The sequence below is a fragment of the Hordeum vulgare genome, chromosome 1H (assembly GCF_904849725.1).
Source record: "Hordeum vulgare subsp. vulgare chromosome 1H, MorexV3_pseudomolecules_assembly, whole genome shotgun sequence".
Taxonomy (NCBI): Eukaryota; Viridiplantae; Streptophyta; class Magnoliopsida; order Poales; family Poaceae; genus Hordeum; species Hordeum vulgare.
The window spans coordinates 456239467-456265029 of record NC_058518.1 but is presented as its reverse complement, the minus strand read 5'-3'; the positions used below and the strand labels follow the sequence as shown (position 1 = coordinate 456265029).

General features: G+C 44.4%; 1 protein-coding gene across 1 annotated transcript; it reads right to left on the bottom strand.

Annotated features, from left to right (window-relative positions):
• Positions 1-20146: 20146 nt before the first annotated feature.
• Positions 20147-25007, bottom strand: LOC123444884 (probable methyltransferase PMT23). Its single transcript, XM_045121766.1, has 8 exons — positions 24217-25007; positions 23681-23830; positions 22776-23046; positions 22536-22646; positions 21929-22100; positions 21434-21685; positions 20784-20978; positions 20147-20697 (listed from the first exon to the last, which is right to left on the bottom strand). Exons 1-8 carry the CDS (start codon positions 24844-24846, stop codon positions 20508-20510), a joined length of 1971 nt encoding a protein of 656 aa, XP_044977701.1. The 5' UTR covers positions 24847-25007; the 3' UTR covers positions 20147-20507.
• Positions 25008-25563: the final 556 nt, after the last annotated feature.

The following is a 25563-nucleotide window of genomic DNA, read 5'->3' as shown; positions in this document are numbered from 1 at the left end:
AGTGCTCTGGGAGCTTGTTGTCGAGTGGAATATAGAATACAATGAATTTCTAACCCCTGCATCAGTGGGTGAGGGTGGCTTATATAGAGTGCGCTGCCCTCCACAACGGTCCGGTGTACAGGGGTGGAGGAGTGGCGATTAAATGCCTACGTTACAGGTAACGTACGTCTTAAATGCTAATAAAGGCACATGGAAACGTATGACCGTTTCCCTCCAGGGGGGTTACGATGCACAGAGTGGAATCCAGTCGGTTAGTTTGAGTCGCTCCGAATGCTAGTCTCCGACTGGATGGTCGAGGACCTGTTACCGACTAGACGATGGGAACTCCTTAGTTCAGTCGGAACTGACTAAGGTCCTTGTCCCTTATGAGGGGTAGTCCTTGGGTAGGACCTACAGGGCAGGCCTATGACCCTACCCTAGGACTATAACCCCATCACTTACATTAGTGTTGCCATTTCAGTAAAATGTAATGCTGGAAGCATTTATGTTCACTCTTTTACAAGAGCTCCAGGCCTATGAAATTTGAAGTTTGAAGCCATGAAACCAAGTGCAAAGCAGTGAAGCCCTAGTCAACAAAGATTTATTTGATCAGTTTGACTATAGTAGACTGTAAATTGTAATGTTGTAACAGATTGTAATACATTAATTTAAGGTTATTTGATGAATTATTATTTTTCTGGTCTATTTGAAATATTGATTATGTATGTTAAAAAAATGTGAAACAAAAGCTTGACTAGTGGGAACCACTGAAAATAATTTGAGCAATTTGAAATTTGAAATTATGACAAGTGGGACCCATTTGACTAGTGGGACCAACTCCAAAATATAATGGATGGAAATAAAAATCAATTGATTGTAAGAAGGCCACGACCCAAAAAAAACTAAACTGTTGGGCTTGGCCCATGTAGTTGATAACAATGACTTAAAAGGCTGAATTAATGGGCTTGGTCCATCTAAAACATCGAACTGGATCGGGCTGATTCTAATCTACGACCAATTCATTTGGTCAAAATTTTCCACATCAGCTTGCCACATTGGATCCGATGTGGCTTGGGCAAACAACCAATGACCAAAACAATTGGTCGTAGAACCAACGACCTTTCATTTGGTCGTAAATGTATTCGACCATTCTAGAAAAAAGATCGTTATAGTTCATTAGAGACCCTCAGCTTTTGACCGTCTGTGTTTGGTCGTAAAAAGGTCGTAAATGGAAATCAACGACCATTCGGTGACCAATATTGAAGGTCGCAAGTTAGCATATTTCTTGTAGTGAGCATTTGCAAAGATATCTTAGTGGGTGTAAGATTATCCAATTCAAGTCTTTTATAAAGGGAGAAAGACATAACATTAACACTAGCTCCCAAATCACATAAAGCAGTTTTAACATAATTTCTTTTAATAGAGCAAGATATTGTGGGTATACCGGGATCTCCCAACTTCTTAGGTATCCCACCATCAAAAGAGTAATTAGCAAGCATAGTAGCAATTTCAGTTTCGGGTATCTTTGTTTTATTGATAATAATATCCCTCGTGTACTTAGCATATGGAGGCATTTTCAATATATCAGTCAAGCGAGTGCGCAAGAAGACAGGTCTAATCTTTTCAGCAAAGCTTTCAAAACCTTCAGTGTCCCTAGTTTTAGAAGACTTTTGAGGGAATGGCATGGGTTTTCAAACCCATGGCTCTCTTTCCCTTCCATGTTTTCTAGCGACAACGTATCTCTTATCATAACGTTTATTTTTAGGAGGTGGGTTATCACGACCCTTAGTAGGTTCTATCTCAACATCATTATTAGGTTCATTATTACTACCTGGTGGATCTTATACATGAACATCATTATTAACATTATCGTTATCATTATCATCAAGTTCATATTCACTACTAGATTGTGTCTCAGCATCAGAAATAGAAACATCATTATGATTCTCACCGGGTTTCTCAATATCAGGTTCACTAGATGCATGCAAAATCCTATCATTTTTCCTTTTCTTTTTCTTATTAGTGGGACTAGGAGTATCATCATTAATTCTCTGAGAATCTTGTTCTTCTTTTCGGATGACCTTTAGCATAAAGAGGTTCCTGAGTCATTCTACCTCCTTTAGTCATTACTCTAACAACATGATCATTAATATTATACATCTCAGCAAGAAAATCATTTTGTGACTTAGCTACTTCATCTAGTTGAGTGTGAACCATAGAAGCATGTTTACCTATACCTTTCATATCATCAGAAATTTTAAACATCAAGTCACTTAAGCGATCTATCATCATGGCTTTATTATTCAGTTGATCTTTAACATAGTTATTGAAGTGTTCTTGTTCAACAATGTAATTATCAAATTCATCCATGCAATGATCAGGGGTCTTAGCATAAGGTATATCATTTTTAGTAAAGGAATGGAGAGAGTTTACCTCCACTACCTGTGTCGGGGTATCAAGTCCATGTATTTCTTCAATCACTGGTAATTTCTTGACACCCTCAATTGTAATACATTTCTCTTTCATAGATCTTTTTGCTTCTTGCATATCTTCAGGGTCGAGGAATATAATACCTCTCTTCTTTTTAATAGGTTCCGGTGGTGGTTCACGGAGTGTCCAAATATCGGTATTTTGCAATGTATTATTCAGTAACTCTTCTGCTTGTGCAACTGTTCTTTCCCTTAAAACACAACCAGCACAACTATCTAGAAAGTCCCTAGAAGCATCGGTTAATCCATTATAAAAGATATCAACAATTTCATTCTTTTTTTTGAAGGAAAACTGTAAGGGAAACCCCCCACAGCGAGTTTTTTTTGAAATAATAAGAACCCAAATTCGCGCCCGTGGGGACTTGAACCTGGGTGGCTGGGTTGTACATCCACTCCACTAGCCAAGTGAGTGTTGGAAATATGCCCTAGAGGCAATAATAAAATGGTTATTATCATATTTCCTTGTTCATGATAATCGTCTATTGTTCATGCTATAATTGTATTAACAGGAAACAGTAATACATGTGTGAATAAATAGATCACAATGTGTCCCTAACAAGCCTCTAGTTAGCTAGCTCGTTAGTCAATACATGATCATGGTTTCCTGATCATGGGCATTAGATGTCATTGATGACGGGATCACATCATTGGAGAATGATGTGATGGACAAGACCCAATCCTAAGCATAGCACTAGATCGTATTGTTCGTATGCTAAAGCTTTTCTAATGTCAAGTGTCTTTTCCTTCGACCGTGAGATTGTGCAACTCCCGGATACCGTAGGAGTGCTTGGGGTGTATCAAACGTCACAACGTAACCGGGTGACTATAAAGGTGCACTACGGGTATCTCTGAAAGTGTCTGTTGGGTTGGTACGAATCAAGATCGGGATTTGTCACTCCGTGTGACGGAGAGGTATCTCTGGGCCCACTCGGTAGAACATCATCATGAGCTCAATGTGACTAAGGAGTTAGTCACACGATGACATGCTACGGACCGAGTAAAGAGACTTACCGGTAACGAGATTGAACAAGGTATAGGTATACCGACGATCGAATCTCGGGCAAGTTCTATTGGCCGGAGAGACGTCTCGGTCATGTCTGCCTGTCTCCCGAACCCGTAGGGTCTACACACTTAAGGTTCGATGACGCTACGGTTATAGGGAATTGTTATACGAGGTTACCGAAAGTTGTTCGGAGTCCCAGATGAGATCCCGGACGTCACGAGGAGCTCCGGAATGGTCCGCAGGTAAAGATTGATATATAGGACGGATGGTTTTGGACACCGGAAGTGTTTCGGGCGTCACCGGTAACGTACCGGGACCACCGAAGGTGGCCCCGGGGGTCCACCGAAGGGGGGGCAACGACCCCAAAAGGCTAGATGGGCCTAGTGCGGGAGGGAACCAGCCCCTAGGTGGGCTGGTGCGCCTCCCACACCCAGCCCAATGCGCAAGTGGTGGGGAGAGGGGGCAACCCTAGGCACAGGTGGGCCTTAGGCCCACCAGGTGGTGCGCCACCCCCTCCCACCCTAGCCGCCGCCCCCCTTTCCCATCTGGTGGTTGCCGCACCACCTAGGGGGGAACCCTAGGGGTGGTGCACCCCCTCGCCCTCCTCCTATAAATAGAGAGGGGTTTTGTCCCTTGGGAGATAGACTTCTCCCTCTCCCTCGGCGCAGCCCTGCCCTTCTTCCTCCTCCTCTATGCGGTGCTTGGCGAAGCCCTGCCGGGAGACCTCGTCTCTCCATCGACACCACGCCGTTGTACTGCTGGAATTATTCCCCAACCTCTCCCTCCTCCTTGCTGGATCAAGGTGCGGGAGACGTCACCGGGCTGCACGTGTGTTGAACGCGGAGGTGCCGTAGTTCGGCACTAGATCGGAATCGCTGCGAGTATGACTCCATCAACCGCGTTCTAGCAACGCTTCCGCTTAGCGATCTTCAAAGGTATGAAGATGCTCTTACCCCTCTCTCGTTGTTGTTCTCTTCATAGGAAGATATGAATATGCGTAGGAAAATTTTGAATTTATGCTACGTCCCCAACAGTGGCATCCGAGCCAGGTTTTCTATGCGTAGATTCTATGCACCAGTAGAACCCAAAAGTTGTGGGCGATGATTTGTCAATTTGCTTGCCGCTACTAGTCTTATTCTTTTCCGGCGGTATTGTGGGATGAAGCGGCCCGGACCGACTTTACACGTACGCTTACGTGAGACTGGTTCCACCGACAGACATGCACACCGTGCATAAAGGTGGCTAGCGGGTGTCTGTCTCTCCTACTCTAGTCGGATTGGATTTGATGAAAAGGGTCCTTATGAAGGGTAAATAGCTTTGGCATATCATCGTTGTGGCTGTCACGTAGGTAAGAATGCGTTCTTGCTAGAAATCCAAATCAGCCACGTAAAACTTGCAACAACAATTAGAGGACGTCTAACTTGTTTTTGCAGGGCTTGACATGTGATGTGATATGGCCAAAGTTGTGATGTTGCATGTATGATGTATGAGATGATGATGTTATTGTAATAGGTTTCACGACTTGCATGTCGATGAGTATGACAACCGGCAGGAGCAATAGGAGTTGTCTTAATTTATTGTATGAGATGCAACGCCATGTGCTTACTACTTTTACTTCATTGCTAACGGTTAGCTATAGTAGTAGTGATAGTAGTAGTTGGCGTGACGACTTCACGGAGACACGATAATGGATATCATGATGATGGAGATCATGGTGTCACGCCGGTGACGATGATGATCATGCGATGCCTGAAGATGGAGATCGAAAGGGCGAAGATGATAATGGCCACATCATGTCACTATATGATTGCATTGTGATGTTTATCATGTTTTTCATCTTATTGCTTAGAACGACGGTAGCATAATAAGATGATCCCTCTTAATATTTCGAGAACGTATTCCCTTATGTGTGCACCGTTGCGAAGGTTCGTTGTCTCAAAGCACCACGTGATGATCGGGTGTGATAGATTCTAACGTTCGCATACAACGGGTGTAAGCCAGAATTACACACGCGAAACACCTAGGTTGACTCAACGAGCTTAGCATGTATAGACATGACCTCTAATACAAGAGACTGAAAGGTCGAACATGAGTCGTATGGTTGAATACGATCATCATAAAGTTGCTCACCATGGTGACTAGTCCGTCTCACGTGATGATCGGACACGGGTTAGTCAACATGGATCATGTATCATTTAGATGACTAGAGGGATGTCGATTTAAGTGGGAGTTCATACTTAATATGATTAGATGAACTTAATTGTCATGAACTTAGTCTAAAAGGTTTGTCTTTATAAATATTGTAGATGGCCAACGTCAACCTCAATTTCAACGCATTCCTAGAGAAAAACAAGCTGAAAGATGATGGTAGCAACTATGCGGACTGGGTTCGCAACTTGAAGCTCATCCTTGAAGCAGCTAAAAAGGCTTATGTCCTAGATGCGCCGCTAGGTGACCCTCCCGCTCCCGCAGCAGCCCAGGACATTCTGAACGCCTGGCAAACGCGGAGTGGTGACTACTCTCTGGTTAGGTGTGGCATGTTATACAGTTTAGAAACGGGGCTCCAAAGGCGTTTTGAGCAACACGGAGCATATGAGATGTTCCAAGAGATGAAGCTAGTTTTTCAAGCTCATGCCCATGTCGAGAGATATGAAGTCTCCGACAAGTTCTTTAGTTGTAAGATGGAGGAGAACAGTTCTGTTAGTGAGCAAATACTCAAAATGTCTGGGTTACACGGTCGTCTCACTTCACTTGGAGTCGAACTTCCGGATGATGCTATAATTGACAGAATCCTCCAGTCTCTCCCACCAAGCTACAAAGGTTTTGTGCTTAACTACAACATGCAAGGGATGGAGAAGACCATTCCCGAGTTGTACTCGATGCTCAAGTCTGCAGAAGTAGAAATCAAGAAAGAGCATCAAGTGTTGATGGTCAACAAGACCACTAGTTTCAAGAAGTGCAAGGGTAAGAAGAACTTCAAGAAAGACAACAAAGTTGTTGCCACGCCCGGTAAGCCAGATGCCGGGAAGAAGAAAAAGAATGGACCCAAGCCTCAGACTGAGTGCTTCTATTGCAAGGGAAAGGGTCACTGGAAGCGGAACTGCCCAAAATACTTATCGGACAAGAAGGCCGGCAACGTTAAAGGTATATGTGATATACATGTTATTGATGTGTACCTTACCAGCGCTCGTAGTAGCTCCTGGGTATTTGATACCGGTGTTGTTGCTCACATTTGCAACTCAAAGCAGGAACTACGGAATAAGCGGAGACTGGCCAAGGACGAGGTGACGATGCGCGTCGGGAATGCTTCAAAGGTCGATGTGATCGCCGTCGGCACGCTACCTCTACATCTACCGTCGGGATTAGTCTTAACCCTTAATAATTATTATTTAGTACCAACTTTAAGCATGAACATTGTATCAGGGTCTTGCTTAATGCGAGACGGCTACTCATTTAAGTCAGAGAATAATGGTTGTTCTATTTATATGAGTGATATGTTTTATGGTCATGCTTCGCTGGTGAATGGTTTATTCTTGATGAATCTCGATCGTGATGTTGCACATATTCATAGTGTGAGTACCAAAAGATGTAAAGTTCATAATGATAGTCCCACATACTTGTGGCACTGCCGCCTTGGTCATATCGGCGTTAAGCGCATGAAGAAGCTCCATACTGATGGACTATTAGAGTCTCTTGACTTTGAATCATCTGACACATGCGAACCGTGCCTCATGGGCAAGATGACTAAGACTCCATTCTCAGGAATAATGGATAGAGCAACCGACTAATTGGAAATAATACATACTGATGCGTGTGGTCCAATGAACGTTGAAGCTCGCGGTGGCTATCGTTATGTTCTCACTCTCACCGATGATTTGAGTAGGTATGGGTATATCTACTTGATGAAGCACAAATCTGAGACATTTGAAAAGTTCAAGGAATTTCAGAGTGAGGTCGAGAATCAACGTGACAGAAAAATCAAGTGTCTACGATCTGATCGTGGAGGAGAATATTTGAGTCACGAGTTTGGCACACACCTAAGGAAGTGTGGAATCGTTTCACAACTGACGCGCCTGGCACACCGCAACGCAACGGAGTGTCTGAACGTCGTAATCGCACTTTATTAGATATGGTACGATCTATGATGTCTCTTACCGACTTACCGCTATCATTTTGGGGATACGCATTAGAAACTGCAGCATTCACTTTAAATAGGGCACCGTCTAAATCCGTAGAGACGACATCGTATGAACTATGGTTTGGCAAGAAACCTAAGTTTTCGTTTCTTAAAGTTTGGGTCTACGATGCTTATGTGAAGAAACTTCAACCAGAAAAGCTCGAACCCAAAGCAGAGAAATGCGTATTCATAGGATACCCTAAGGAAACTATTGGGTATACCTTCTATCTTAGATCCGAAGGTAAAATCTTTGTTGCCAAGAACGGATCATTTCTAGAGAAAGAGTTTCTCTCGAAAGAAGTAAGTGGGAGGAAGGTAGAACTTGATGAGGTAATTACACCCCCTCTCGAACAGGATAGTAGCGCAGCGCGGGAAGTTGTTCTTGTGGCGCCTACACCAACTGAAGAGGAAGTTATTGATAATGATCATGAAGGTTTGGATCAAGTTACTACTGAACCGGGAAGGTCCACGAGGGCACGCTCCGCACCAGAGTGGTACGGCAACCCTGTGATGGAAATCATGTTGTTAGACAACGGTGAACCTTCGAACTATGAAGAAGCGATGGCGGGCCCGGATTCCAACAAATGGCTTGAAGCTATGAAATCCGAGATAGGATCCATGTATGAGAACAAAGTATGGACTTTGGTGGACTTACCCGATGACCGGCGAGCCATAGAAAATAAATGGATCTTCAAGAAGAAGACTGATGCAAACGGTAATGTAACCGTTTATAAAGCTCGACTTGTCGCAAAGGGTTTTCGACAAATTCAAGGAGTTGACTACGAAGAGACTTTCTCTCCCGTAGCGAGGCTGAAATCAGTACGAATCATGTTAGCAATTGCCGCCTTTTATGATTATGAAATTTGGCAAATGGATGTTAAAACAGCGTTCCTTAACGGAAACCTTAAGGAAGAGTTGTATATGATGCAACCAGAAGGTTTTGTCGACCCTAAGGGTGCTAACAAAGTGTGCAAGCTCCAGCGCTACATTTATGGGCTGGTGCAAGCATCTCGGAGTTGGAACATTCGCTTTACTGAGGTGATTAAAGCGTTTGGGTTCATACAGGTTTACGGAGAAGCCTGTCTGTACAAGAAAGTGAGTGGGAGCTCTGTAGCTTTCCTCATACTGTATGTGGATGACATATTATTGATGGGGAATAATATAGAGATGTTGGAGAGCATAAAGGCCTATTTGAACAAGAGTTTTTCAATGAAGGACCTTGGAGAAGCTGCATACATATTAGGCATCAAGGTCTATAGAGATAGATCAAGACGCCTCATAGGTCTTTCGCAAAGTACATACCTTGACAAGATATTGAAGAAGTTCAATATGGAAAACTCAAAGAAAGGGTTCTTGCCAGTTTTGCAAGGTATGAGATTGAGTAAGACTCAGTCGCCGACCACGGCAGCAGATAGAGAGAAGATGAGTTATGTCCCCTATGCTTCAGCCGTAGGCTCTATAATGTATGTCATGCTGTGTAGCAGACCTGATATAAACCTTGCCATAAGTTTGGTAGGGAGGTACCAAAGTGATCCCGGTATGGAACACTGGACAGTGGTCAAAAATATCCTTAAGTACCTGAAAAGGACTAAGGAAATGTTTCTCGTTTATGGAGGTGACGAAGAGCTCGTCGTAAAGGGTTACGCCGACGCTAGCTTCGACACAGATCCGGATGACTCTAAGTCACAGACCGGATATGTATATGTTTTGAATGGTGGGGCAGTGAGTTGGTGCAGCAGCAAGCAAGAAGTCGTGGTAGCATCTACATGTGAAGCGGAGTACATAGCTGCTTCAGAAGCGGTTCATGAAGGAATTTGGATGAAGGAGCTCATCACCGACCTTGGAGTGGTTCCAAGCGCGTCGGGTCCAATGACACTCTTCTGTGATAACACTGGGGCCATTGCCATAGCCAAGGAGCCCATGTTTCACCGGAAGACGAAGCACATCAAACGCCGCTACAACTCCATCCAGGACCATGTCCAGAGTGGAGTAATAGATATTTGTAAAGTACACACGGATCTGAATATTGTAGACCCGTTGACTAAACCTCTTCCACGAGCAAAACATGATCAACACCATACTGCTATGGGTGTTCTATACATCACAATATAACTAGATTATTGACTCTAGTGCAAGTGGGAGACTGTTGGAAATATGCCCTAGAGGCAATAATAAAATGGTTATTATCATATTTCCTTGTTCATGATAATCGTCTATTGTTCATGCTATAATTGTATTAACAGGAAACAGTAATACATGTGTGAATAAATAGATCACAATGTGTCCCTAGCAAGCCTCTAGTTAGCTAGCTCGTTAGTCAATAGATGATCATGGTTTCCTGATCATGGGCATTAGATATCATTGATGACGGGATCACATCATTGGAGAATGATGTGATGGACAAGACCCAATCCTAAGCATAGCACTAGATCGTATTGTTCGTATGCTAAAGCTTTTCTAATGTCAAGTGTCTTTTCCTTCGACCGTGAGATTGTGCAACTCCCGGATATCGTAGGAGTGCTTTGGGTGTATCAAACGTCACAACATAACTGGGTGACTATAAAGGTGCACTACGGGTATCTCTGAAAATGTCTGTTGGGTTGGTACGAATCGAGATCGGGATTTGTCACTCCGTGTGACGGAGAGGTATCTCCAGGCCCACTCGGTAGAACATCATCATGAGCTCAATGTGACTAAGGAGTTATTCACATGATGACGTGCTACGGAACGAGTAAAGAGACTTACCGGTAACGAGACTGTACAAGGTATAGGTATACCGACGATCGAATCTCGGGCAAGTTCTATACCGATAGACAAAGGGAATCGTATACGGGATTGATTGAATCCTTGACATCGTGGTTCATCCGGTGAGATCATCGTGGAGCAAGTGGGAGCCACCATGGGTATCCAGACCCCGCTAATGGTTATTGGCCGGAGAGGCGTCTCGGTCATGTTTGCCTGTCTCCCGAACCCGTAGGGTCTACACACTTAAGGTTCGATGACGCTAGGGTTATAGGGAATTGTTATACGAGGTTACCGAAAGTTGTTCGGAGTCCCGGATGAGATCCCGGACGTCACGAGGAGCTCCGGAATGGTCCGGAGGTAAAGATTGATATATAGGACGAATGGTTTTGGACACCGGAAGTGTTTCGGGCGTCACCGGTAACGTACCGGGACCACCGGAACCACCGGAGGTGGCCCCGGGGGTCTACCGAAGGGGGGGGGGCAACGACCCCAAAAGGCTAGATGGGCCTAGTGCGGGAGGGAACCAGCCCCTAGGTGGGTTGGAGCGCCTCCCACACCCAGCCCAATGCGCAAGTGGTGGGGAGAGGGGGCAACCCTAGGCACAGGTGGGCCTTAGGCCCACCAGGTGGTGCGCCACCCCCTCCCACCCTAGCCGCCGCCCCACTTTCCCATCTGGTGGCTGCCGCACCACCTAGGGGGGAACCCTAGGGGTGGTGCACCCCCTCCCCCTCCTCCTATAAATAGAGAGGGGTTTTGGCCCTTGGGAGATAACTTCTCCCTCTCCCTCGACGCAGCCCTGCCCTTCTTCCTCCTCCTCTCTGCCGGTGCTTGGCGAAGCCCTGCCGGGGGACCTCGTTTCTCCATCGACACCAAGCCGTCGTGCTACTGGAATTCTTCCCCAACCTCTCCCTCCTCCTTGCTGGATCAAGGTGCGGGAGACGTCATCGGGCTGCACGTGTGTTGAACGCGGAGGTGTCGTAGTTCGGCACTAGATCGGAACCGCTGCGAGTACGACTCCATCAACCGCGTTCTAGCAACGCTTTCGCTTAGAGATCTTCAAAGGTATGAAGACGCTCTTACCCCTCTCTCGTTGCTGGTCTCTTCATAGGAAGATCTGAATATGCGTAGGAAAATTTTGAATTTATGCTACGTCCCCAACAGTGAGCTAGGCTGACTTCCTCATAATTTCATTCTTTTCAAGAGGACAATCAGTTAAAGCTCTAAGTAGCTGGAGAAGCCTCCCCCAAACTCGAGGGAGATTCTCTTCTTTAATTTGCACAAAATTAAATATTTCCTGTAAAGCAGCTTTTTCCTTATGAGCAAGAAAGTATTTTTTAGAGAGGTAATAAAGCATATACCGGGGACTACGCATACAATGAGGAGCAAGAGAAAGAAACCATTCCTTGGCCTCGCCTTTCAGCGAGAAAGGAAAATAGCTTAAAGATATAATAGTAGTGCATCTTTTCATCATTGGTGAACAAAGCAGCAATATCATTCCGTTTCATAAGGTGTTTGACCAGAGTTTCATTTTCATAACCATGAAAAGGAGCAAACCCTACTATAGAAATTAATTCAGGGTCTATAGCAAATTCATAATCCTTATCAGTGACAAATATAGGAGAAGTAGCCAATTTAGGATCATGTTTCATTTTCTCCATCATATATTTTTCTTTTAGTTTGCATAATAACTTTTTCAAATCATCTCTATCTTTGCAAGCAAGAAAGTCCCTAGCTACCTCACCATACATAACATAACATTCGGGTACATAAGGTAAACCATATCTATTAGGAGGACGAGGTGTAACAGGTGATTCAAGATCTTCATCAGTTTTAGCATTTTCAAGTTCGCTAGCTCTAGCAATATGAGCATCAAGTAATTCTCTCGATGGCACAGTTTCGGTTTCAACATGTGTAGCAATATTATCATGATTAATTTCAGAAGTAGCATCATCAAGTTCATGTGATATATCAGGATGATCAATAGGTGGTGGTGTAACAAGTTGATTCAAAACAGTAGGTGAATCAAAAGCACTAGATGGTTGTTCCTTACCTCCTCTCGTGCGAGATGGGATGATCTTAGTTCGATTTTCTTTCAGATTCTTCATAGTGGCAATTGGATATCCTCAAGTCAACACAATTAATAGAGATATGATCCCAGCAATGGCGCTAGAAAAAGGTCTTGATAACCCACAAGTATAGGGGATCGCAACAATCTTCATGGGTAGTATTTCACCCTAATTTATTGATTCGATACAAGGGGAGCCAAAGAATATTTATTAACTGTAACAATTGAGTTGGCAACTCAACATCACTTGGGATATCTCTCTCCAACAAGGATTTAGTAGCAAAGCAAATGGTAGTAGCAACAGTAACAGTGATAGCAGCAATTTTGGTAACAGTAGTAATAATAGCAGTTGAGTAGCAGGTGTGACAGGAGTAGCAACAGTAGTAACTTAGCAGGATTCAGTATATGTAAAGCATAGTCACATGGATCGGTGATGGATAATGATTTAGATGACATTGATCATGTAATAGTTACACACAAGGGTGATAAAGAACTAGCTCAATTCATCAATATAATGTAGGCATCCCTTGATACTCCTTGCTCGTCGTCATCTGGCGCTGATACTCCTTGCTCTGCTACGTTGATCTCTGATTTTTTTTCTCCAAGACGTGATTTTATAGGATTGGAATTAGGGTCGGAGGAGCCACGTGGGCCCCACAAGCCATCGGGGCACGACCTGGGGGCGCCCTATTAGCTTGTGCCCCTAGTAGCGTTTCTTCGGCAGGTCTTTGCTCCATAATTTTCTTATAAATACCAGAAATAATTCACAAAAAGTTTCGTCCAATTCCGAGAACTACTATTTATGCACAAAAATAACACCAAGGTAGTTCTGCTGAAAATAGCATCAATCCGGGTTAGTTTCATTTAGATCATGCAAATTAGAGGTCAAACCAGAGCAAAAGTGTTTGGAAAAGTAGATATGTTGGAGACGTATTACTGACTATAGTGTCGTGTGGAGGCCCGCTATGGCTAACACTGACCCTAGCCGGGGAGCCCTGCCTTGCCCATGTCGCCGACAATGGAGGTGTCGCTGATCAGCCACTCAACATCAAGGCAGCGCAGTCATCGGGCGGACGTCTCCTCGGTGGTCATCGACCAGTCACAGGCCCAGACCTCCGCAAGGATCCATGCTGGTGTGGTGTCACACTTTGCGAATGTCGCTCGACACATTGCATGACACCGCTCCCTCCGTCGAGATGATGCTTCACAACGAGGCCGTGCCCGCCGCTTCGACCACTGATGTAGTGGAGGATGCGCTCGCGCGCCTTTGCGATCACCGGGGGTACCTCCGCCTTCACAGCCTTGGCACACCAGACATGCACGACGACGACACTGACTCCTTCAAAAGGCATCTAATTTGGACGCCATGGTTTCCCCAAGGGAGGGAGGATCCACCTTGACGCACTGGAAAGGTTGGGATGCCGGCTCCACTTTGACACAGTGGATCAATGACAAGGGTGACGCCGAGCCACGGTAAATAAGAGACCGCTCCAACATGATCTCCATCTGGCGTTGATACTCCTTTCTTGTCGTCGCCGCCTTTGCGAGGAGGCACGATAGAGGAAGAAATTATGGCTCCTGCTCATCCTCATCGTCGGTGGAGATGTTGATCTCAATCTTCTAGAAGGAGCTGGTTGCCATGAAGGTCGATGGGCCCAGAAAGCGACAACTGCAACACCAAGATCCGGATTCGGAAGTGCCACCTTCCAACATTGACAGAACCATGACTTCGACATCGTCAAAGGTGGTGAGCAGAGGCAGAGAGGATCAGAGAGACGACGAGGGGAGAGGAGAACATGTGCGATATAGTGTGGACGGTGCTGGAACCGTGAATAGGTGCAGCCACACGAATGGGCGGGCAATCAGCTTCAATGCGACACACCGTCCAGAGTAAACTTCCTGGTTGCTCCGTCGGCATTGAAGCTTATTAGATAGTAGAATAGAAATTTCATGCATGTTTACATGTATTTTAACACACTATAAATACAGATGATCATTACCTCTATGAATGCACACCCTAAGCCCCCCCCCTCCCCCTCTCCTCCCAAATGTGACAACCGGTGTCAAGTCTAGGACTTGAACACTCGTTGGTTGGTTCTACAGAGTAAATGTAACCATGTGAGCTACGTCCAATTAACTACATTTTTACATGTTAAGATGAGTTTTTTCTATGCATGGTTGCGTGTTGTGGTGGGTCTTCTCTCATACATGTTGCATGCTGAGGTGGGTGACTAAACTGTTGTTGAATATATGAGTGTTTTTTGGTGGGTCTTCTCTCATACATGTTGCATGCTGAGGTGGGTGACTAAACTGTTGTTGAATATATGAGTGTTTTTTAAATAATTGTAATTTTACCAAGTTTTGTGGGTTTCTACAAAATATTGATTGCTATGAATTATTAAAGTTCTTATAACTACATTTTGTTCTACCTGAATTTGTGATTTCCCCTTTCCTATTGTTGCTTTTTGGTGGCTAGGTGCCACATGTCTGTAACATCCACTTGTAGTGTATTAAGTGACCAAAAATCTAGATGATTTCGCACTTAACGACCAAAATGTTCTGGCATTGGACTGGTAGAATAGTTAAGAGATCTTTTTTGGGGGGAGAGGGGGGGATATGTTATTGTAGAACAACACTGTAGCTAGGACTTTAATAAGCTGGCTGTTTTTTTTTCCTTCTAAAAAAGCCCTGGTTATTCAAACTAATACAATTTGAATAAACAGTAAACTTAACTTTGAGGTCATTTGTCATCTTTTGAGATAAATAAGGTGTGGTGGTCCATTTGTTTCCCTCCCACAACAAACATATACGAATCCAACTGGCATGTTCTTGGGACAAGAGGGAATTTCTGGTCGCCCGGAATTTCCACTTCAAGCTAGTGGCTCTTATTTATTTCAATTGTGACGTGAGATACAATAAATTATTAGCGCATTGAAGCTTATCAGATTGTCCTTTCTAGGAGTATGTTAGAGAAAAAAAAAGGAAAATCGAATGATGTTCCTGTTTTGTACAATATCGGGCCTACTTAATCCCTTTGTGTGTTAGTGGCAGTGGGTGCACAATAGTACAGTTTGGTGCCCGCGCGATCTACTTGGACCCGAATGCATGCATAATCTCGTACTATCTCGCGTTTTTTTAATTGTAGATGGCCGTAGCTATGCATTTATAGGTACAGAATAATAACGATATGTGGCCAAAGTTGAGCAAACGTAAGATAGAATGATTCTTTGTCGAGTGCAGCGAGCACTCAACATTTGATCAAGAACGAGAATTAGTGGGGTCTGATCGAAATCAACTCTGCTTATGCTTATGTTTCTCCGCACAGAATTATGCGCTATGCATGATAGCATGTACGGACGGGGGCTTTACGAGAAGAAGAAAATGATACATTAGTATAGGAGTGAACCGAGCGTGCTTGTGGTGAAACCAGTCCGTCAGGTTTTAAGTCCTAAACTCACTAATGCTTGCATATTTTTAAATATATTTCATGTTTACATGCGTTTAATGAAAGAAAACGTTTATGTCGACTACGATGTATCTATCATAACTTCTGCAATCTCAATACGATGTGCCGGACCGGTCTCTCGATGATGCTTATAGAGGTATGGTGTACGTATATGCGTCTATATAAGCTTTGTGCGTTTGTGTTGTGTTAAAAGAAATAGTGGGATGGGTGCCTTATGAGAAGAGAGCTGATATATTGGAGAATATATGTATCAACAACGTTAGCATGCATCTCTTTTGACAAATGAAAAGAAGAAGGAAAAGAAAACTTTAGGCACCCATGGAGCTCACAGGGAAAACATAAGAAGAGAAAGGAGAAGTGATAAGCGAAAGCAAAATAAATGAGTTTCGCTGCATATATGCGTTGATCACTCGAAAACAAACTGCTACTGGGCGAGTAGGCGTACGCATGCATTGCTTTGCTGGGCTAGTTAATTACTGGAAGCTAGGATCGGAGCAGTAGTAGTTTAGATATATTGATGCCATGCACATAGGGGATATATCAAGGAGGGCCATAGCTTCTCCACCTGAATCATGGCTAGCTAGCTAGCTAGTTTTTCTTTCTTTTTTTGCAAGTAAAAGAGCTTTATTGCTTGCTTAAACATGCATACAATCACGATACAACGTGTTCCTGGGAAAAAATGGAGTCTAATTCAGCCATAAGAGCATTTATGGTCGGACTTAGCAAATCCAACCCCTTATACGTCTGCGGACGTGTCCGAACACGTCCGCAAATAGCATCCGTCGACCCCTCATATGTTACGTCGCATATTCACATATCTTAAATGAAATCCTCGAATTCATGCAATCTATGCACGTCGATCATCCGATACAAATTATTCGAATTCAACAATTCAAAACAAAGCAAATCAAAGCATAGTTCAACAAACCGGACATGCTAAAATGAAATCAATGTTCGAGCGAGAAGGGATACTTGTCGGATCACTGGCCAGACGCGTCCAACCATGCGTCTTGCTCGTCCAGCTTGTCCTGCTCCGCCTGGGTGGGGTACGGGGAGCCCGGTGCGCCAGGGGAGACATCTCCTCGACGATGTCCGAAGCTGCTGTCGTCGCCTCCTCTGCCTCCCTCTCTCGCTGTCGACGACGCTGCATCTTTCGGACGAGGTTCTCCAGCTTGCAAGACAAAGTGGAGGAAGGGACGCCGACGGACGAGGCGGACTGCGTTTTCGTTACGGTGATCGGGGACGGGCTGGAAGACATCACGACAACGGATCGGAACTGGTGGTGAGGATAGGGAGCAAGGGTGCCGGACGGCGAGGGCTTGGACGCGGGAAACGTTGAAGGGCCGCGGGAGGAGGAGAAAGGATTTGAAGAATTTGGAGGCAATTTATGGTGGGATCGGGATATCGGGTCCGGCGTGTCGGACGTGCGCTCGGGCTCCCCATATCCTCCTCATATTTCGTCCGGATATGAGGGGTGCCGGTTAACTCGTACGTCTGAGGCCCGTTTGAAAAGCTCCTCCCTTCGTGACCGGTCAGTGACCGGACTGTTTGCCCGAACGTATGAGGAGGGTTTGAAGGGTCCGGATGTAGATGCTCTAAACACCTCCCGCTAACACTCGTGGCCTGCCACAGCACATAAATGAGCCGCTTCATTAGCTTCTCTTGGTACGAATTTCAGCTTAAAACTCTGAAAGTCAGCACTTAGCTCCCTGATCTCAAGAAGAACCCCAGCTATCTCTGTGCGCTTTGCTGCAAGTTCATGGTCAATGGAAGCAGAAGCAATTTAAGGTTATGGGGTTAGAATGGCCACTGAGAGAGGATTTCACAAAGTTGTGGTGGAGACAGATGCTCAAGCTATTGTGAAATTGTGGGAGACAGATGATTTTGAGTTAGCTAGCTTATAATTTGGGTAATATAGTACCAGAACAAGCTACGCTAGCGCAACAACGGCCTAATTAAACTAGTACTACAGGTTAATCCGGGAGTACTCCCATCAGTTGGGTTTACAAGTCGGGCATATATTTTAGGTCTTTTATTTTAATTTGACCAATAAAAAAGTTGTAATATGTCACAAAAATTATATGGTTCGAAACTTCATTTGACTGCAAATCTTTTTATTTTTATAAAATACTAAAACGCTCTTATATTATGAGACGGAGGAAGTAATATTTTAACACGTAAGATTATGCTTTCAAAGGAGTATAATCCTACATGTTTTTCTAATCACTAGCAAAAGGGCCCGTGCGTTGCAACGGGAAAAAAATACCACACGATTTTAATCTTTTTATAATCATTTTGATTTATTAAAATAATAAGCTAACTAACTAATGTAGTCAGTCCTATCCTATTTTGTTGAGAAATCAACCCATCCATTGTTAATTCCACCATGATGAGAAATTGAGCGGGACAAGCAAAGCAAAACAAAGAGGCTACGTGAATTGATCAATGGACTGTTATCTTATTTCACTCATGGGGTAGAGAATGTGGGATCAGATGACAAACTGAAGGTGGTGTTCCATTCTCTGTCTCTACAACAATACAATCTTACATTCAATACATTCATTCATCAGCAAACAAATCCCCACAAAACAAAATTTCTTGTCGGTGCTTGGCACACGATTGGAGGCATGGGGAGGGGATCTCACCGGATGATGAGTTCCTGCCGGAGGAGGGGATACGATGAGGGGAGCAAGGGTTAGGCGCCTCTATCTGGCCATAAGGAGTCGCCGTTGCCGCGCCATAACCTCGTAGTTCCCCGTGTGAGCCATGGAGGCCCGCCTCCACCTGCAAGTACTTCGCTCCGCCACGTCGCCGCCGTTCTGCATCGAGCAGACGCATCATCCCCAGTCACTGTAGCGGTCGCATTGATTTGATCCAGAAGCTGTGCTCGAGCGCCAAAACGGGGGCAGCAAGCGGGCAGAGGTACGACCGCGGAGGCGGGTGGGTTGAGATCGACAACAGTGGTGGTTGAGGTCATAAGGAGTCGTCGTTGCCGCGCCATAACCTCGGAGTTCCCCGTGTGAACCATGGAGGCCCGCCTCCACCTGCAAGTACTTCGCTCCGCCGCGCCGCCGCCGTTCTGCATCGAGCAGACGCATCATCCCCAGTCACTGTAGCTGTCGCGTTGATTTGATCCAGAAGCTGCGCTCGAGCGCCGAAACGGGGGCAGCAAGTGGGCAGAGGTACGGCCGCGGAGGCGGGTGGGTTGAGATCGACAACAGTGGTGGTTGAGGTCGGTCGCGGCGGCGAGTGGTGTGGCAGCGGCCTGGGCACACGCCAGGGTGGACCAGGGTCGACGCGATGCGCTCGAGCGCCGCAACGGGGGCAGTGAGCGGGGAGAGGTACGGCCGCAGAGGCGGGTGGGTTGAGATCGGCAGCGGTGGCGGTTGAGGTCGGCCGCGGCGACGAGTGGTGGCGGTTGTGGCACAGGCCAGGGTGGCCCAGGGTCGACGGAAGGAGGCGATGCGTACGGGTATAATTTTTGCAGCGAATCGATTTTTCCTTTTACGTTGCAGATAAATGATGAAGCACGAGTTGAATAACAAAAATTACAGGGGCTTTTTTATAAAAATGCCACGATGGATATTCCGGCGAAAGCAATATAGCCTCTTTATTATTATTAGGTATAGAAATTGAAGACACAAAAATGTATGCTTGACTTCTGAGCAAGCAGCAGTCGGTTTATTACGCGTGCAACTACAGTAACCCGTGCCCACGCCTGGCGGGAACTGGTCGGAAAACATCAAAATCCATCTTTCACGGCAAAAGCTCTGTGGTAGTTACACTACAAGTTCCAAAAAACTTTTAAAAAATACAATTATATACATCCTCTGCTCATAAATATAAGTATCTTTTAGAGATTTTACGAGAGACTACATACAAACCAAAATGAATGAATTTACACAGGCTTTGTTTGGTTACACCATGTCGGGGATTGGAGGGGGGTTACTCCCTGCCCCAAGGGGTTTGACTTATATGGGATTTAATCCTCTTCAATCCTTTCCAAACCCGCTTCAATTCTCTTTCAACCGAACACAGACTAAAGTATGTTTATATATATATGTACGTAATCAATAGTGAAATCTTTAAAAAGAACTTCTAATTAAGAGCGGAGGGAGTATATATATCGGGAGGCCGAAGTTCTGTAAACCTTTCATGTTTGAAAAACAAATTCAGAAACATTCATACAATGTACAAAGCAAAAAAATGAGGGGTCCATATCTCGACAAACTTCAAAATCTTTATTGTTCAATGTACGAAAAATAACCGATGAGCAAGTATACAAACGATGATCCTGTATCCTCTGTGTGTACGTGTACGCATCTGTTAGCACTGGGTTACAACTATATCATCCTCTTCTATTGTTTTGCCTTGACAAGAAAAGAAACGGCACAAGAGACTGCACAAGTGTGTATCTATACACCACCAAAAGCTTCGGGCCTACCTGCACCTGACCAAATCATGGTATCTCTGCTGTATATAAAAGAATATATCCAACCGGAATCCAAAGAAAATAAACATGATGTTAGTGCGTCGATTGACTCCCATGGAAGTTTGGTCCATGCAATTCTGTTCCAGAAGCTTTATCGCCGGGGACGCCAGAAAGTCTTTGTGGCGACAAGATATTGGCGCTTCACGACTACGGTTTCATAGTGCAGAGAGCGAAGAACTGGGCGCATCTTTTTTATCATGTCCATGGTGTCTTTCAGCACGAACAATCTGCCAGGCCTCAATATCCGGTCGACTTCGGCTGCTACTTCGAGGATGTCACACCTAAAGGGAGACACTGATATCAGGCTTTACTCTGACAAAAAGGAGCACATGTAACTAAGTATGCCTTGGAAAATTTCTCTGTTTACCTCTTTGTAAGACTTCCAAGGAGATCACTCATGTGGAGAAGATCATAGGTCCTTGGGTATGTGTTGAAAGATTCACACCAATCATGATATACCCCAATCAAACCTCTGCTAAAAATAACTGGCAAGGTATCTGACTGGCCAATAGGCACAACATTCATAACCCACAATGGTTGATCCACAAGTGCTGCTGCAAATCTGGTTCAACAAAAGTAGCCTGATTAATATCCCCATCATTACATAGTCATCGGTTAGATTGCTAGCAACTATACCTAGTTCCAAAAAATAAAATATATATATACTTATGGAGATCCACAACTGATTACAGAAATAGGATCTGTCGTATCACTGAAGGAAGTTTCCGATTTGTGTAATCCCCATAAGAAAACAGACATCTGACTTGGCAGTCCAAAATAATTAGTAACCACTAAGGAGAAACATTTACTTCATTGCCAAGGGATGATCAGTGAGTTCAAGCAATCTTGTACTAATGAACTACATATTTGTATGGCCAAAACTCAGGCCCAACTCAAGGAAGCAACATCACCAAAAAAAAACAGAAGTACAAGCACCAAAAGCTACTAGGATCAATACTGGTGGCATAAGAAAATGAATTTCATAAAATTAATCAGCAGAAATTGGTGTTCTCTTACCCTCCATAACCAGCATTCATGTCCATTACATTACGGACATTTGACCAATTAACTGGAAAGTCTCTATAATATACTTCTGAAATGACTTGTTTCCAATACTTTGTATCAGCATCGAACTTTTCGATAGTAGCAGAATCATCAGGCACACTTGCGTATCTGACAAGTCTTTCAGGCCACAGACGGGGAGAGTTGCTTGTTTCATCTGAACTGGAAACAGCAGATGGCAAAATGCAACCATCAAGAGGAGTATACCTGCAAAACCAAAGATAAAACAAGTGGGTATAGATGAAACCAATTCGAAACTGAAGTATTAGTTACAAATAAAACTACGATATCAACAATATCAATAACAAGAATAGGCTGCAAACGGTATCGATCACACAACTGATGCCTGCCCGTGAGCCAGTAAGAGCCCACTAGATGCTAGAAGACCACACTAGCAGTCTGAACTTTGGTGAAACAACAGCGAGAAAAATTAAGCAAACTATAACATACCAAGGAAAACGCGATCCATCTTTCTTGGAACACAGGTGGGGTTCATTCGTTTTCCTCTCAATGTAGCAAGAATTTGAGGTTGGTTTCTGATATATAACAACACCAATTCCATTAATATCTTCAGATTTTACAACTGTCCTCCAGCACATTGATTTGGTCAGAGTAACCATTGCTGCCACATGTAAAGGATTCCCAGTTAGCACAAAATCGCCAACAAAAATGACACTAGTTACTTGCAAACTGTACATAATATTAATGAAACGCTGCTGTAGACATCTTTAGAAACTTGAGTAAAATACTGAAATATGATGTCCTTTGCTTAGTACTGACACCATTTACTTGCTCTACCTCCCAAGCATGTTTCAGATAGAAGGATATGGGTATCATTTTTTTTCCTACAGAACTGACCTAAGATGAAAGTAGCTACCACACTTCTCTCTAGTCTCCAGCTTTGCGCCAGTCAGTATTATAGCATGTTTTGTCAGCAATCCTCACATATATGACTATCAGTTCACTTCCTCTTAACACTTGCGGCAATCTCAAAGATAATATTACTAGGATGAGAACTAAGGATGAAAATATAATTTTATATGATACGGTCACGAACCATTCCAGTCATCTTGATCTCTTTGTTCTTTACGGTAGACAGGTGTTGCAGACCAAACGAAAAATCCTCCAGGCCTTAGTACTCTGTTAAGCTCCAGTAGTGGTTTTCCACCTGCACATCCCAATAGTAATAGATATTTAAAAACAAATTAGCAGGAGAAAAATGGTATACTTATCTGAAATGGATGAGATATAGATACTACGGTAGCTTAAGAATGTCATGGACAAATAGAACACTTGCCATTCGCATACCAATGGACCCTGCACCTTGCGCAATGGACCACATCAAATGCATTATCAGGGAAAGGGAGCTTTTGAGTTCCGATTACTCCTAGAAATGCTGGAATTCCACGCTCTAATGCAAACTGTATCTGAGCTTCATGCTCATCTTTAGGGGCCAATGACATAGTAATGACATTCCTGTCAAGCAGGTATCCACCAAAGCTGGCAACACCACATCCAACATCCAGGACAGTTCTTGTATGTGTTCCCCATTGAATGGTAGGCATTATCTATAACAAATTTATGACAGGAAATCATGATATGTCCTCAAAGAATAAAAAACAAGGAGCTGTGACGAAGACCGATGGCAGCATTCTTGGGAAATCATTAAATGACTATATACCCCAATAGGAGTAATTATTTAAGCAATGCAAGCACAGTGGTATGTGCCGAATCAAACAAGTACAGTACAGATTTACTCTACCTGTAAGAGCACATAATTACCTGTTCTACTGGTTAAAACAGGGTAAAAATTAAACAACACGAAGCTAACCAAAGGCTGATTGTATCCAGAACTTGATAATAAATGAAAAGCTCTTGACTTCACCGCAAGAAAAAAAGCAGAAAGATGTCAACATGAAGCTGGCCATAACAGATTAATATAGTTTAGGATCTCAACTGAAACAAATACAATAGTGTTATTTTGCTACTGGTGTTTATATTGTTGGAAAGCGATCACAGTGTTTATATTTGCTACTAAAGTCTCAACGTTACCAAAGGAAATACTGCACATTGGCAAACATACATACAAGAAGCATCTCCATTCACAAGTACACATAACTCACTTGGCAATAAAAGTACTTGGAACTTTCTTGCAAAGTTAATATGTTCAAATGAAGATCAAGGTGGCAGAGTAATATCTACCTGTTCTACAAACTGTATGTATCTTGCAACACCATCTTTGAATTGAGTTCCGCCTCCGGGGAAAACAAGATAATCGCCAGACTTTGTGACCCAGTTCTGATCCTTCTTATATTCCACCAGTTTGGGGTGAGGAACATTGTTGTACCAAATCTGGAACTCAGAACGGAGATTACCAAAGCATTAGTAGATACAGAAGGCATTGATTGAATCAAGGTGAACTGTACAAGATGCTATCAGACATCCAAGATTAGTTACACTCAATACCAAATTAGACATCCTAAGCACAGTAGCTTCCTAAAAAGGAGAATGCTCCTAATTTGCAGTGTTTATTGGTTATGTTCTGATACCAAAACTAAATAATGAATTGGTTCCATGACAAAATGAAATAGGCATCCTCATTGGCACTTGACCTCCCAATCATATTCACATCACATGAATAAAAACCGCATGGGTATACAAACGAAGAAAACAGAGAACATGAACAACTAGAGCCGCTTCCGTGTCTTACCGACAAAGGCAAGCGCGAATGTCCTCACCATGTCACGGCTGCGCGGCCACGGCACGGGGAGACGGTACCCGGCGGGCGTCCGCACCAGGCACCTGGGCGGCGGTACAGGGCAGTGGCGCTCCCGGTGCTCCATGTGCCGCCTGGAGCGCAGCGCCTTGATCGCCCTGATGTTGTCCAAGCACGGGATGTAGTCCGTCGCCGACACCCCCCTTCTCACCTTGCACGTCTCCCACCTCACCTCCGCCACCGCCCCGTCGTCCTCGGCCTCGCCGCCATCCACTCCCGCCGCATCGACGCCAGTGGCAGCCGCATCGACTGCCGCCGCGTCGTTGCTGTCGTCGACTGGCCGTGACGGGTCGCTGGGTCCGCTGACCCCTGCGACGGTGGCGGGGGCGTTCTCCTCTGCTTTTACAAGGGCAGCGGCTGGGCCGTCTGGTTGCGAGTCGGACGAGCTTGCCGGGGTGGGAATTGGGGTTGGGCTGTGCTGCTGGTGGGGATGGGGGGAGGGGGCGGAGAGGCGGGAGGGGAGGAAGGGGAGGGACTGGGCTGAGGAGTCGAGGAAGAGGACGAGGAGGACGAGCAGAGCGGAGAGGAGGAGGAAGAGGGAGAGCGAGAGGAGGAAGGGGCGCCGCTTGCGGTCGGCGGAGGGGACGGCCATGGATCGCTGGCTGCTGCCCCCGCCGCGGCGTAGCCTGGCTGGGGAGCGGAAGGGATCGGCGGTGAGATGGGGCTGGGTTTGGGTGGGGTGGGTGGGTGGGTGGGTGGGTGAAGGAGTGAAGTGGAGCGTCGCAGCCACGGCAGCGATGGCCGCCGTGGACGGTGGCCGGAGGTGCAAGTCGTTTTCCGGTGGTGGAATCGAGATTTGAGATCCGTTTGAAATCTTCCTGTTCGTTTCAATTTTCTGCGACTGCTTCTCTACTTTTGTTTTTACTAGTAAAAAAGGTCCGTGTGTTGCAACAGAAGAAAAAAAAAACATACATTCTTAATTTATAAAAAACGGTTGTGAGACTTCGTAGTTACGGACAAACCGATATGGTTTTATCCTGCAAAAGTTCAGTTTAAGATTTCACGTCTTCTATTTTAACATGTCTTGCACGTAGGTTTAATACATATAAAGAAACGGGTAAATTACCTTCAATTTCATCTTCAATCCTGATTTTGTTGACGTGTTCATCCTCAATTCGGATTAGTACCGGTACGAAAGAAAAACGAAAAACGAATTATTTATTAAAATTGCACCCTAGATAATTTTTTATTAAATGCTTAACATGTAAAATAATATCATATTTAAATTCTACATATTTTTCTAATCAAATTTCATATATAACATGTTAAATATGGAGTTACAGTTTAGAAGATATGAATATTTTAAAAA